Source organism: Erythranthe guttata, chromosome 3, assembly GCF_056151865.1.
Source record: "Erythranthe guttata isolate IM_541 chromosome 3, IM_541, whole genome shotgun sequence".
Lineage (NCBI taxonomy): Eukaryota > Viridiplantae > Streptophyta > Magnoliopsida > Lamiales > Phrymaceae > Erythranthe > Erythranthe guttata.
The window spans coordinates 15,874,593-15,888,272 of NC_142535.1; the positions used below are offsets into that span (position 1 = coordinate 15,874,593).

A 13,680-nucleotide genomic window follows, 5' to 3' on the forward strand; every position below is an offset into this window, starting at 1 on the left:
TGTCGTTTTTATAGCTAAATATTGACCTGTAAACATCGAATTTTTGTGTACGAGAAATTATTTTCGAAAAACGAGAACGATCACAAAGCTTAAAAAAAAGTACAATATTTCTTATCGCATTATGTTCTTCGACCTTAGAATCATCCATATTGATGTTTTGTGTGCCCATAATGTCCTCGTTAGTTTTAGTAAAGATTTGAGGTTTTGTTTGATGATGGTTTTTGGAGAATATGAAAGAGTTTTTTTGGAGAAAATATGTAGAATGAGCGTGAAGAATAAGAAGTTGATTTTGTTGGTGAAGAAGAATGGTCATTTTTCATTTTTTTTTTTTTGGTCTTGCAATATCAATTAGGCCTTTTTTGAATTAATAATATCAAAATTAATATTGAGGTTATATTTGTAATTTTCAATCTTGCTCGTAGTAAATTTATCTATATTTTGGTCTTGCATGAAGTAAGATTTTGCCCTTAGAAAATTTGAGATTGCAAATAGGTGCAGCCTACTATATATGTAACTTTAATTAGTGACGGGAATTTGAACGGAATTTCTGAATTGGATCGATTAGAATCCAAAGATATTTGACTTTCAAGTAATATTTAATATTACATAAAAAAATTTATTTCTGATTTTTTTCGTAATTTTTTTGGATTGAAATTGAAATATATATGAGATTTGATTTTTGATTCAATTGCCATTTTAGATAGAAAAAAATCCAAAGTTAATGCTTGTAGCATCAAGATTATTAATTTTCTATATTATATGCAAATGAAAATATAATTTTCGATTTGTGTTTGTTTTCATTGGGAAAAAATCAAATTTTAAATGTACTCAATTACTCTAAAAGTCCAAATACCAACAATTTCACACAAAGTTCACACGCAGCCCAATCTTAATTGCACCTCGCTCACTAACACTCCATGAAGCTTGTTATTAGGCTTGTGTGGGATAGATAAAGACGACGGATGTGATTAAATTCGACCCAATATCAGAAACAAAAGTGAGAAGCCTGAACACGGTATGGACCACGGAGAAGAGGTCCACTTACAACATAACCATGAGTGGCCACACCAGTGAGCTCTCTCTATTGAACTGACTCGGATCGCATGGAGTAAGATAGTCGCCCTCATTAAACAAGCAAAACTCATAGTAGTCACACCGATCCCACATGTGATCTGACAGAAGATAAAACGGGGGGTGACCCCCCATTCCTACGACATGTATAAATAAAGTCTTGGAGCACAAGAGAATGACAGCTCTCTCTCACGACTATTCTTTATACACAATTTTAATTATATTTCTCTAAATACAGTTATAATGTTTCTCCACGAATCCGACTGACTTGGCCGTCGGAGTGCTAACGCATAAAAACCGTTTGTCGACATATCTTTTTGCAGGTCTCTCGAAGCGCGTGGGCTTCTTTTATTTCGGCTTTTCTCACTCCACGCTCAATCCACATCTTCAATTAGCAATTCAGCCATTTAAGCTATATCAAATTTCATTTTCATTCACCCCTAATCTTTAGTCATTACAATGAGAGGCACAAATCTGAAATGTTTTTGTTTCAAAAAAATGAAATAAAAAACTATACAATATACATGCTATCTGATCCAGCGAGATAGGCCCACTATATCATGGGCCGCATTATGAATATGGGATTAATTTAATTACATCCTATTGGGCCTAGGTTTTATAGCCCAGTTCCGGTAAAATTCAAGAAAGTGGTATTTTTTTTTTTTAATATTTATATACATATATATATTTTTTAAGAAATTCAAATAATTTTACAAATTGAGAAAGTAGGGGAGGCGGCAGAATTCAAACCACAGACATCTCCTAATAAGTATTGGTAGAAAAACAAAGACAGACAAATTCAAGAAGGCGGTAAATGAATACGAAACGACAAAAAAAAAGAAAAACTCGTATATACGAAAATTTAATAAAAATAATAATAAAGAAGTGAAATTGAGAGGAGTGAACATGTTATCCCATAAACTAGTCATTTTCCAGGTTGGAGTGGACCATGTGAAGCAGAAGTATGCTCCCTTTTGAGGAAAATAGCCATTTAGCAATATACATATAAATATAATCCTACAAATTAAATAGTGACACATTAATTATATGTGTAAGAAAAGATTATGGTATGTAGTTGTTTTGAGGCTGCAATACATGTGATGAGTTTTTATCAATGGCTGTCTCTTAGAGAGAGAGAGAGAGAGAGAGAGAGAGAGAGAGAGAGAGGTACATCCGTAAAAGTCCTTCCCTTAGCTGTATTTGGGCCATACATATTATCACTTTCTTTAAACTAATTCTATGTTTTCTTATAAGTATAACAACCTAATTAATCAAGATAACGATGTCTATATATATATTTGAAATATATCTCTCTGCACTTTATTTTAATTCTTCCCTAAAAAATAAATAAAGTGTGATTTAGTTGGTGATGAGCCATTTTCAGCTACCCAATCTCTGCATGTTCATGGATATATAATTAATTTTATGTGCAAGTTTATTAATAAACATTTTTCTAAAAAAGAATTTGGCTACTAAAAAGTAATAAAATTGTTGTTAGTTGTGATCATATATATGCGCAGTCGAATTTACACGCTTCAGTATTTACAATTAAAATCGCAAAAACCATCAGAAAATATTGCATGCATAGACATTCTAGCGTTTAATTCAGAAATATAATGCTAACATTTTACGTAAATATGAACTGTAAATATATAAATAGGGGCGAAAAATCATTTTGCGTAGCATTTTACTATCTTGTGTATTTTTTTATTTTATTTTTTGAATATTGCTCGTCGTAATTCTCACGAATTGAATCATAATATGTCACTCCAAGAGGTTAGGAGGAATATTCTTCTATCAATTATTTTTTTTTTAAATGAAAATTGTCCAATTTCCCTAGCCAAGAACTAAAATATGTAGTTCACCATCCTTAAATTGAACCAACACTAGCCGAATTACATGTGGCAACTTAAGATTACCAATTTGATAATAATGTAACAAAAAGCCAACCATGTTAATTCATGTGGCTCAATCTTCATGAGATTTTATTGCAATAAAATGTAGGGGACAATGCCATAAAATGTTTATATGATCAAAAGTTGTCTACCCTCCATTCATCAATTTCATTATATTGCAACAAACTTAGGTTAAATTTTGAGTGTTGGGAAAAATTCTTTGATTGAATAAGGCATGCACGAGGTTTGGCTGACACATGAACTCGTACGATTTTTTTCCCCTTTGTTCTTACAAAATAGTAAAGGGAGGCAAAAGTAACATGGCTTTTATCTTGTCTTTCAAACCCTCAATTATTTATTTTTTTCTTCCTTTTTCTAATTTCATTTTTTTATTTGCTTTTGGCCAATCATTCCTCTCAAATATAGAGGCCTTCAATTTGGAGCATTTACATTTATGTCAACAAGAATCAAGATACTCGGGCGTAGCACTGGCAGAACCAGAAATTTATTTTCTTGACGACCAATATTCACTAAAAAAATTATTCAAAGGGACCGACAAATATTAAATTATAATGAGGAATAACAAATTTTGATATAAGTTGATATATTATTGAAAAGTAGTGGCTCCTATTGCTTGGGAAGTACATAGGTTTAATTTAGGTACTCATGACCTTATAATTAGGCTTAATAAGGTCTTTAATTAACTATTCTATGATCTCCATCTTTGTTGTATATATTCCGTCTCGAATTTTATAGTACGTAATCGCATTCTACGTTAGCAATGAGTGATCGTACTCTTAGGAGGTGTTTGCAAAATCATTTGAAAACAATTTACGAGTTTTCTTCCCCCGTGATTAATTATTATATGCTTAAAAATCCATCTTTCAATTTTGTTTATCTTAAAATTATTTGTTTTAAGCTATAATTTTAGAAGCATTTACGATTTTTTTTTCCTTTTTAGGCTTAAACTTGGGGTAATTGGCACTTTGCACCCTCGAACTACATGTCATACGCACTTTGCACCTTTAAATTGAAAATTTGTTACAACGTACCCTCCAATTATAATTTCTTTGGCACTTTGCACTCTCGAACTACATGTCATATGCACTTTGCACCCTTAAATTGAAAAATTGACAGAATGCACCATCCAATTACAACTTCTTTGGCTAAAAAACTTGACATGTTACCTGTTTGTAGGATTTTAAGACGAGTAAATTTCTCATCGAATAATCAGACTCATCATTATATAGTTAATACAACATTGAAATTCTAAAATGGCATATGATATGGAACAAAAACAAAAAATTCAAAGGTGATAGAAAGATATTATGAAACAGATGGAGTAAGTTTTACCGACAATTATCGATTTGAAATTAAAAAAAAAATCAAGAAACTTTGATTAATTAGAGATTGTGATATAAAGTGGTGGCATTAATTTGGTAAGGACATAAATAAATGGTGTGGGGGCAGTGATGAATATAATTCCTTGTATGTATATTTGTCTGAGTGTTTTAAATGTCACAAAGCAGCAGCAACAAATTTCATTCACAGAACATGCGATGCTATTACAAGCAGCCCTTTTCATTGTCCTACCACTCTTTTTGTTTGTCTTCTCAAAAAATTGGAAACCCCTTGAACTGGTTCGACTCTATCGAATCATGACCTAAATGGTCGTCCAGTTCCATACCCGATCCGGTTCTGACAACCTTCGCAATAAAATCAGATTAATTAGAATGAAATATATCCTCAAGAAGAAAATGACCCCATCATTTTCGATTCAAGAAAGTGTTCAAGTTGAAAACCCAAGTAGGTCAATTATTAATCGTCTCATAATTTCTTATCGAAATCGCAAGCTAAAATAATGTATTTTTTGTTTTATTTTACTTTTCAGTAATATCAATATTATTATTACAATTTTTTATCTCAAATTAATTTTAGATATTTTGTTAAAATATTAAAATTGTACATATTAATGATACTGACTTTTCCTATAAATGTTAGGTTAGGAGTGAGAAAGGAACACCTCAATGTTCAAACTGTCCTTTGTTACGGACACATACAATAACACAGCAAAAGTTTTTTTTCACATGAAATAAATAAATTAATTAATTAAATTTCTGTTAGTGGTATAATTTAATTACATGGTCCTAAACCACTTAATGCAGAGGTTTCTGTTACTAGAAAATAAAATCTTTCTGTTAAATATACTATTCTTGAAACCAAGTGTTTTAATTAATAGGCAATATTCGTACACTTTATTCAGGTTCTGACCCAACTTATATAATGCTCCTAATTGTACACTTCAGGTTGAATTATCATTGATGTCACCATATATATATATATATATATATATATATATATAGGGGTGGTAAACGAGCCGAGCCGGCTCGCGAACTCGACGAGCCGGCTCGAAAAAAGCTCGAACTCGAGCTCGGGATTTTCGAGCTCGAGCTCGAGCTCGAGCTCGAGCCCAAAATTGAGCTCGAGCTTCGGACGAGCTCGAGCTCGAGCCCAAAATTAGCTGTTCGACAGCTCGCGAGCCGGCTCGCGAGCTGCCTTCTATTTTTTTTTTTTTTTTTTTTTTTTTTTTTTTCTTTTTACATATATATATATATATATATATATATATATATATATATATATATATATATATATATATATATATATATATATATATATATATATATATATTATTCTTATTATTATTATTATTATTATTATTATTATTATTATTATTATTATTATTATTATTATTATTATTACTATTATTATTATTATTATTAACTAAATAGTAAATAATCTATAATAATAAATATAACTAGTATTTAAATAGAAACAAATCTATATTACTTAAATAATTCATAATTATATAAAATATAATAATAATAATAATAATAATAGAAAAAATAAAAAATATATATACCTAGAGTTCATTATTTATTTTATAATTTTTTTTATTTTCCTATGAATAATTTCTAATAAAAAAAAAGTTAATAAAAAAATTAAATAATAATAAAAAATAAAAAAAAAAAAAAAATAAAAAAAAAAATTTAATAAGCCTGAGCTCGAGCTCGAGCTCGAGCTCGCCAAAATTGGCTCGAGCTCGAGCTCGAGCCAAAAAAAATTGGCTCGATGAGCTCGAGCTCGAGCTCGAGCTGGCCAAAAGAGCCGAGCTCGGCTCGTTCCCACCCCTATATATATATATATATATATATATATATATATATATATATATATATATATATATATATATATATATATACATGTGTATTAAAAGAAATATATTTAACTCTCAGTTTTTACTAAAAGTATATATATTAATTAATAGGGGTAATATGCTAGGAGTCCCTCAAACTAAACATAATTTGAACTAAATGACAAGTCCAAATCCATTCTTTTAATTAAATCATTAATTTAAAATAATATATGAGCCACATCCCTAATATTTTTTATATCCCAATATTGCCCTTATACCCTAAATCTTATAAACTAAATATTACGTTTCTTTTTATCAGATCTATTCTTCTTCTTTTTTATTCTCTCTCTCAATCTCACGCTTTCTCTCTCTCTCTCTCTCTCTCTCGTCTCTCTCTCTCTCTCAATAAGCCAGTGATAGGACCACGCGTGATTCTGTTAAATTTTAACAGAAATGACTAAAAGTGTTGATTTTGAAAGATAAGAGACCAAATGTGTTTTTTTGTGAATATGAAGGATCAAATATAAAATTGGTGCAAACTTAAGGGACAAAAACTATATTTTCCCCGCAAATTAATATTTGTCTTTGTTGCAAAAATGAAAGACAACTTATTTTGAATAGCTCGAAGTCACACATGCATAATTATTACCCCTATGTAGATTCATGCATCTTTAATCTTGTTGTTAATCTTGTTCTTTAAATGTACGAGCTATTGTTAAATCTCTATAAATTATTATAGTTGTTATTGGTCAGATTCTATTAATTTAGCAAAATATTAATTTATTTAAATAATAATTTAACACATTATCATCAATTTGGAATGAAAAATGATTATTATTTAAGCAACGTTGTTAATTTATCCAAGTTCACCGTATACGATGAATCATAAATGTACATTGAAAATTTAAATTCATGTTCTTGTGACGTACTATTACACTTGTGATGCAAACGTATTATTGTCGTATGTTTCCATTATTATTTTGGCATAAATTATTACCTAATATGTTGTTTATTTATAGTTATGTACCAATTGAATTATTTTTATTTTTAAACAATTAGCTACGTAAGTTACAGATATAAAATACAGTCTGGCATGATCAAATATGTGGCTCTAATCTATTTACTTATATTTTTAAATTAGGTTTAAGAATTAATTAAACTTGGATAAAGTTTTGACGCATTCAGGGATGTTTCTAATACTTTAAGACCTCGTTTGGTTGGAGAGATCAGTCGTTATTAACTAAATAATTGGACTTTTTTTGATGTTTGGTTTCTCAATAGTTTGTCGGGTAGACCCGTAAATATTATATTATTATAGCGTATTTATCTTGTCTTTTAAAGAGTTTTTTTTTGTTCGACTTTCATGATCCGATAAAACTGGACTTTCATTAATTTATTAAATTTTATTTTGGCTAATCTTATCTTGCAATCAAACACGACCTAAGTTATTAAAAAAAAAAAAATCAACCTCGTATTTGAATTTCAAAAGAAACAAGTCGTTTTTACCTATAACAAATTTAAATTTTGCCTTCAACAAAGTATAATATTGCTCGATTCGAAATCCAAATTCTTATGTGATTCATAGGCAAAATAAAAAAAATTGTAGCCCCTTTTGTTTAATTATATATTTTATATACATTGTTTTATTCTTCTTTATTAATAAAAATAATAATTTTATTTATACAATTAAGAACTTGAGGTCCCCATATAGGTCTTTGTTGACAAAATTTATTAGAACTAAATGACAAGTCTAACTAAATTTCTGCTTCACATCCTTTATAAATTTCATTCCAAAAATGCCCTTCATTCACAAAATATGAAATACGCACCAAGTAATATTTAAATTGCATTTATCATTTTTTTATTCTTTATTTAAGATATTCACTTTTGGATCTAACATTTTTTTTATTATTTTTTTTACGTAGAAGAACATTATGTTACATTTTTTTTTTTTTTTTTTTTTCATTTTCGTATTTTTTCACTATTATAGAAATATATCTTTTTCTACATAATATTGAAAATTATAAATTTAAAAAAAAAAAAAATCGGCCATAGACATCTATAGACACCCATAGGATACCATAGAAAACCATAGTAATCCGTAGACATCTCTGACCCCATATTCTTGAAACCCTAACTCCTCCTTTGAACCCTAGCCGTGAGACACTCATAGTAACTCATAGACAACTGCAGAAATTAAATCGAAAAATTTTGAATCTTCCAAACCAAACCCTAGATCCACCCTCCAAACCCTAGATCTGTGACGACAAGGTCACCCACTCCCATCCATGCCACCATCGCCAACCCCACACACACCGCCATCGCCTACCCCAGCATCACCGCACCACCGGCATCATCCTCGAACCTCGAGCGTCGCCGTTGGGACAACAACCCAACGCCGCGCCACCACAACGCCTCCTCCCACCGTTGTAGCTTTCTTACCGTCATAGTTGTTTTCTATATGCAGCCGCCTCCACCGCCGTGGTCGTCGCCATAGCCACCACCTTCCTCAATCATGGAGTGGTGGCGAGAGACAGAGTGAGATTGAGCGAGAGACAGCGGGAGAACTAACGGACTAACAGTATCGGTCATGTTCGGTTGGTAAAATTAACAAACTCAAAGAATAAAAAAATATGATTATTAATGGGTCGGATCGATTAATTGCCAATCTTTTATCAACTCGTCTCAACCAATCAATTTTAACCAAAACTCAAAATCAGCTCGACTTTTGTGGATCGGGTAATAGTCGGTTACGTTACAAACTCATATCTTTTAAAACTAACGCTACCAATGTTTGTGAAATATCAACATTAATAGTTACTCTAAATAAACATAGAGCATGTGTTCTACTTTTCAATGCAAAGCAACTATTAAAAAATCGCATCATAAAAAACATGATCGATGGGGTATTATTGGCCAGCCGACTTTTCATTCAAAATTCCACCAAGTAACTACCCAAACAACCAAAAAGTTTTACACAGACGAGTCGGTTGGTATTATCAGCTCGTTCAGAATATATGAATCGGGTAAAACCTACCTAGCAATTAAAAAAGAAGAAAGTGAAATAAGTTCTTGAAAAGAGAGTTAAAAACCCAAAAAAGGGGACCCTATTGTCTAGATGTAAGGCAACAAGAATTAGTAAACCAATGGCTTGGCTTAATGTTTTTTCCATTACACCATAAATTCACATTGCCCGAAAACACCCGTGGTCTCTTCCTTGCCCCCACAACCCCACATGCCCTTGTTTTTCTTTTTTTTTCTTTTTTTTTTTAAATTAATTTATTAAAAAAATAAAAAAATAAAAAAAATAAAAGCAAATTACAGCCACACCTAAGGCCAAATTACGAAAAAATCCCTTTTGATTAGGTAATTACAGCCACCCCTCTTTTTAAATATTTTTACATAAAATTTATGTAAATTCGGTTATTTGCCGAACCAAATCGTATATTTAGTTCGGTAAATGGTATGAAATGCTGGCGTACCGAATTAACATTCCTAAATTTACCTCTGAATGAGTTTTTTTGTAAGATAATACATAATTGAGGCGGTGGCTGTAATTACTCAAACACGAGGGGGTTTTCATAATTTAACCATAACTCAGGGGGTTGGCCTTAATTTGCCCAAAAAATGAAATTCTCCAACTATTTAATCTTCAAAAAAACCCACCACTTTATTTAAATACCACACTCCCACCCTCTCTTTCCTTTCTCTCCACACACACCCTTCTATTTTGTACTACTCTCTCTCTAGAAAAAAAGAAAAATATTTGATCATCAAGAAAATTTCACACACTACACACACTAAACTTTAAGATGGCTATTAGAAAATACAGCGGCGGCAAACTGTCGCAGAAGGCAATGATAAAGCAGATTATGAAGCGGTGCTCGAGTTTAGGCAAGAAGAACGGCGGCGGCGGATACGACGACGGCGGCAGCGAACAAGGGCTGCCGGTGGATGTACCGAAGGGGCACTTCGTGGTGTATGTGGGCGAGAATCGGACCAGATACATCGTGCCGATATCAATCTTGAACATGCCGGAGTTCTTGAGCCTGCTCCGGCGAGCGGAGGAGGAGTTTGGGTTCGATCACGATATGGGACTCACTATTCCTTGCGATGAAGAGATTTTTCAGTCTCTTACATCAATGCTCAAGATGTAATAATTAATTAATTATTATTAATATTTTACTTTTAAATTATTCCTTTTTTGGGATTAATTTTTTTTTTTTTAAATTTAATGGCTGACTAGTGAGAAACCCATATGGTGGTTGATGATATTCGGAAGTGGGTTTTTTTTTTTTTTTTTTTTTTTTTTTTGGGTATTTATGTAAATTTTTTAATTAGGGGGGGAGAAAATTAAGAGTTTGATTTTTCCTTGCAGTGGTGGTTAGTTGGTTGTAATTAGAGAAATTATTACAACCTTAATTATTGTATGCCCTGTGAGAGAGCTTCATGATGATATTATTATATATGATCAAAGGTATGATTGATTTTTCGTCTTATTTCAAAGTATATATATCGCATTGTTACTTACTCGTTGATTTCAAATTATCTGTCTCTTTAGAATTCTAATTATTTATTTTATGACATAATCCTTATTATTACTAAACTCTTTAAAACGGTCCTCTTAAATACTTTTAAAGAAAAAATAAATTCTTTTTAGCAGCTTGTAAGCTTAGTCAAACATCCTCTATAGAATAACACCACAAGCCGAACATTGTGTTATTGTACATGTTTTTATAAAATTCAAATCTTACATGGGGTCGGAATTAAATACAAAATAGGAGATACATAGAATTTAAATTATTGATCTCACTTGTAGTTATTAAATTATTGATCTCACTTGTAGTTAAAACATGCAAGGTTATAAATTAATTAATTAGGTAGATAACAACAAATTAAAATCTTAATGGTCTGTATAATGGTGTTCATGTTTAATTACTTATGATTTAATTAAATAATTGGACCACATTGAGAGAGAACTTAATTAGAAAGAAACAAGACAGGAGAAAAATAAAAATAAAAGAGAGATAGTTTCATACGTTAAGTTGTCAACTTTGTTGCATTTATTTTCCCATGTGATGTGCTATACAATTGCCTTTTGATCTTCTTATAAGAATGAAATTGTCATTGTCATTTTCATATATATATATATTTTTTATAATTCGTTTATAAACGAATTTAGCACGATGCCGTTGAGTCAGAACGAGAATAAATTATTACTTAAGCAAGATTATTAATTTATCGGGGTTCTACTGTACTTGCATTTGACGCGTCTGAAATCATATTGTCTCGCACTAGACACCATTTATTATCACTACTAAAGACTTCCATAAAAATAGGTTCCACATTTCATGGCAGCCATTCATTTATCACTACACTTTCACAAAAATAGATTTCCACATGATAACATGGCAGGCACCGAAAATGTGTCTCCGTACCGTAAATTCAATTAATTCGTCAAACCTATATTTGTATGCGCATTAACGGAGCCAAAATTTTAAGTTTAGGGGGGCTGGATGAACTAAAAAAAATCTAAGTGGTATAGTTATTGATATTATACACAATTTGTTTTACATTTCGATATAAAATAATAGAGTTTTGAGAAATGTTTGGGGGGCCATGGCCCCCCGACCACGTGCCAGTATGTGGTGACCAATTAAGATGGCATACCCTTGTGCATAGATGTGTAAGGTTAGTGCAATAATTTGAAAATCGGTGAAGACATGTTCCGCAATTTAATTCGACGAGAATACGTGTGTGTTAAAAAAAAAAGTTCAACGTATCTGTTATTTTCGAAATAATTGGTGATGTGAATAAGAATTCAAATTAGAGTACTTAGGTGAAAATTGAAATATTGTGATATAGGCCGGCCTTTAGATGAAGTTTCATGAGAGTAAAGGCAATTAAATAGTGGCCGGCCTACTATGGAATTACTTGAAAATGATTTACACTATTAATTTTCACTTAAGAACTCGTTTGGTTGCCAAATTAAGATTAATCAGGATAAAATTAAATAATGTAATGAAATCCAATTATATTATTGGACATTTCTATGATCCAATAAATAGACACATTTTATGACATCTTGGTTCAAAATGTGGAGCTCGAATGGGGTAAAACCGATACAAATCGTAGAATATTCCACATTATTTAGAAGATTCTACTAAATTTGACACCGCAATGGTGAACGTGTAAGAAGATTCATAATTGAGTGGGTGGTAGCAATTACCCAAACATGAAGATTTTTTTCGCAATTTACCCTTACCTCAGGGGGTTTGCCGTAATTTACCCAATATTATTATTACTCCGATATACATTTTATCGGGATGCCACTAAAGGGGGCAAAAATAAAATAAAATAAAATAAATAAATAAAATAGAATGGTCCATGAAATTACAGAGGCACAAATAAATATGTTTTGGCCTTAGATTTTTGCAGTGAAATTATGTTGTTAAGAAGGATGTGTTACAGAGTTCCCAGTCCAGGTATTTATGGTGGCTAAGATTTACTGTAATAACTGAATCTATACTCCCATCTTTCATTCTATCTTCTATTTATTTATTTATTTACCAATTTTAAATATATTTAATTACATGATGGTGCATTTTATACTATTTATTAAGGTGGTCCTTTTTCTTTTCCTTTTTTGTTTTTTTGGCTCTGGATTATCATCAGTGGGCCAAAATTCATCCGTACTGACCGGACATTCATGACCGCTAGATATTAAAATTAAAAAAATAAATAAATAATTTCAAAAACTAGTAAATAAAGCCTTCAAATATCTCGAAGCAACAAATAAGAGATAACCTATTGGTTATAAACTACACATCTTTTCAAGAATAAATATTTATTATGAGAGACAATATATATATATATATATATATATATATATATATATATATATATATATATATATATATATATAAAATAACGAGCAAATTGCAGCCACCCCTTGCAGTAAAACTCAAATTATGAAAAAGTCTCTCATATTTGGATAATTACAGTCACTCTCCTGAACTATGTATTGTCTTACGAAAAAATCCCTTATTCAGTTGGTAAATTTGACATCTTAAGAATGAACGTGCAAGACAATAAATAATTGCAGGAGTTACTGTAATTATCCAAACACGAGGGATTTTTTTTTCGTAATTTGAGGCTATTGGTGGCTGTAATTTTATCTTGCTCGAAACCCCATTCCGTGTTAATATTTAACATCGTAATTATTGGATGGAATTTCATGTTCATTTGTTTAAAAAATACTTTTATTTTTTAGGATAAAATTCATTTTCATTCATGAGGTTTAACATCAAAATCAAATTCATCCCTCAATTTCTAATTTTATTCAATGTCATCCTCCAAAACCAAATTTCACAGCCAAAATTACTAACCTATTTCGCCGATTCAAATTACATTTCTTTTAATTTTAAAATATATTTTTTAATCCACCACTATTATAAAAAGAAAAAAAAACATTATTTAATATTTAATAAAATATGTTATTTAATATTATCCAAATAA

General features: G+C 30.7%; 1 protein-coding gene across 1 annotated transcript; it reads left to right on the forward strand.

Annotated features, from left to right (window-relative positions):
- Positions 1–9,822: 9,822 nt before the first annotated feature.
- LOC105956395 (auxin-responsive protein SAUR50) lies at positions 9,823–10,654 on the forward strand. Its single transcript, XM_012980241.2, has one exon. It carries the CDS (start codon positions 9,975–9,977, stop codon positions 10,317–10,319), a length of 345 nt encoding a protein of 114 aa, XP_012835695.1. The 5' UTR covers positions 9,823–9,974; the 3' UTR covers positions 10,320–10,654.
- The last annotated feature ends 3,026 nt before the right edge of the window (positions 10,655–13,680 follow it).

Coding starts and splice junctions, on each gene's coding strand:
- LOC105956395 (XM_012980241.2), top strand. CDS start 9,975: ATGGCTATTAGAAAATACAGCGGCGGCAAACTGTCGCAGAAGGCAATG.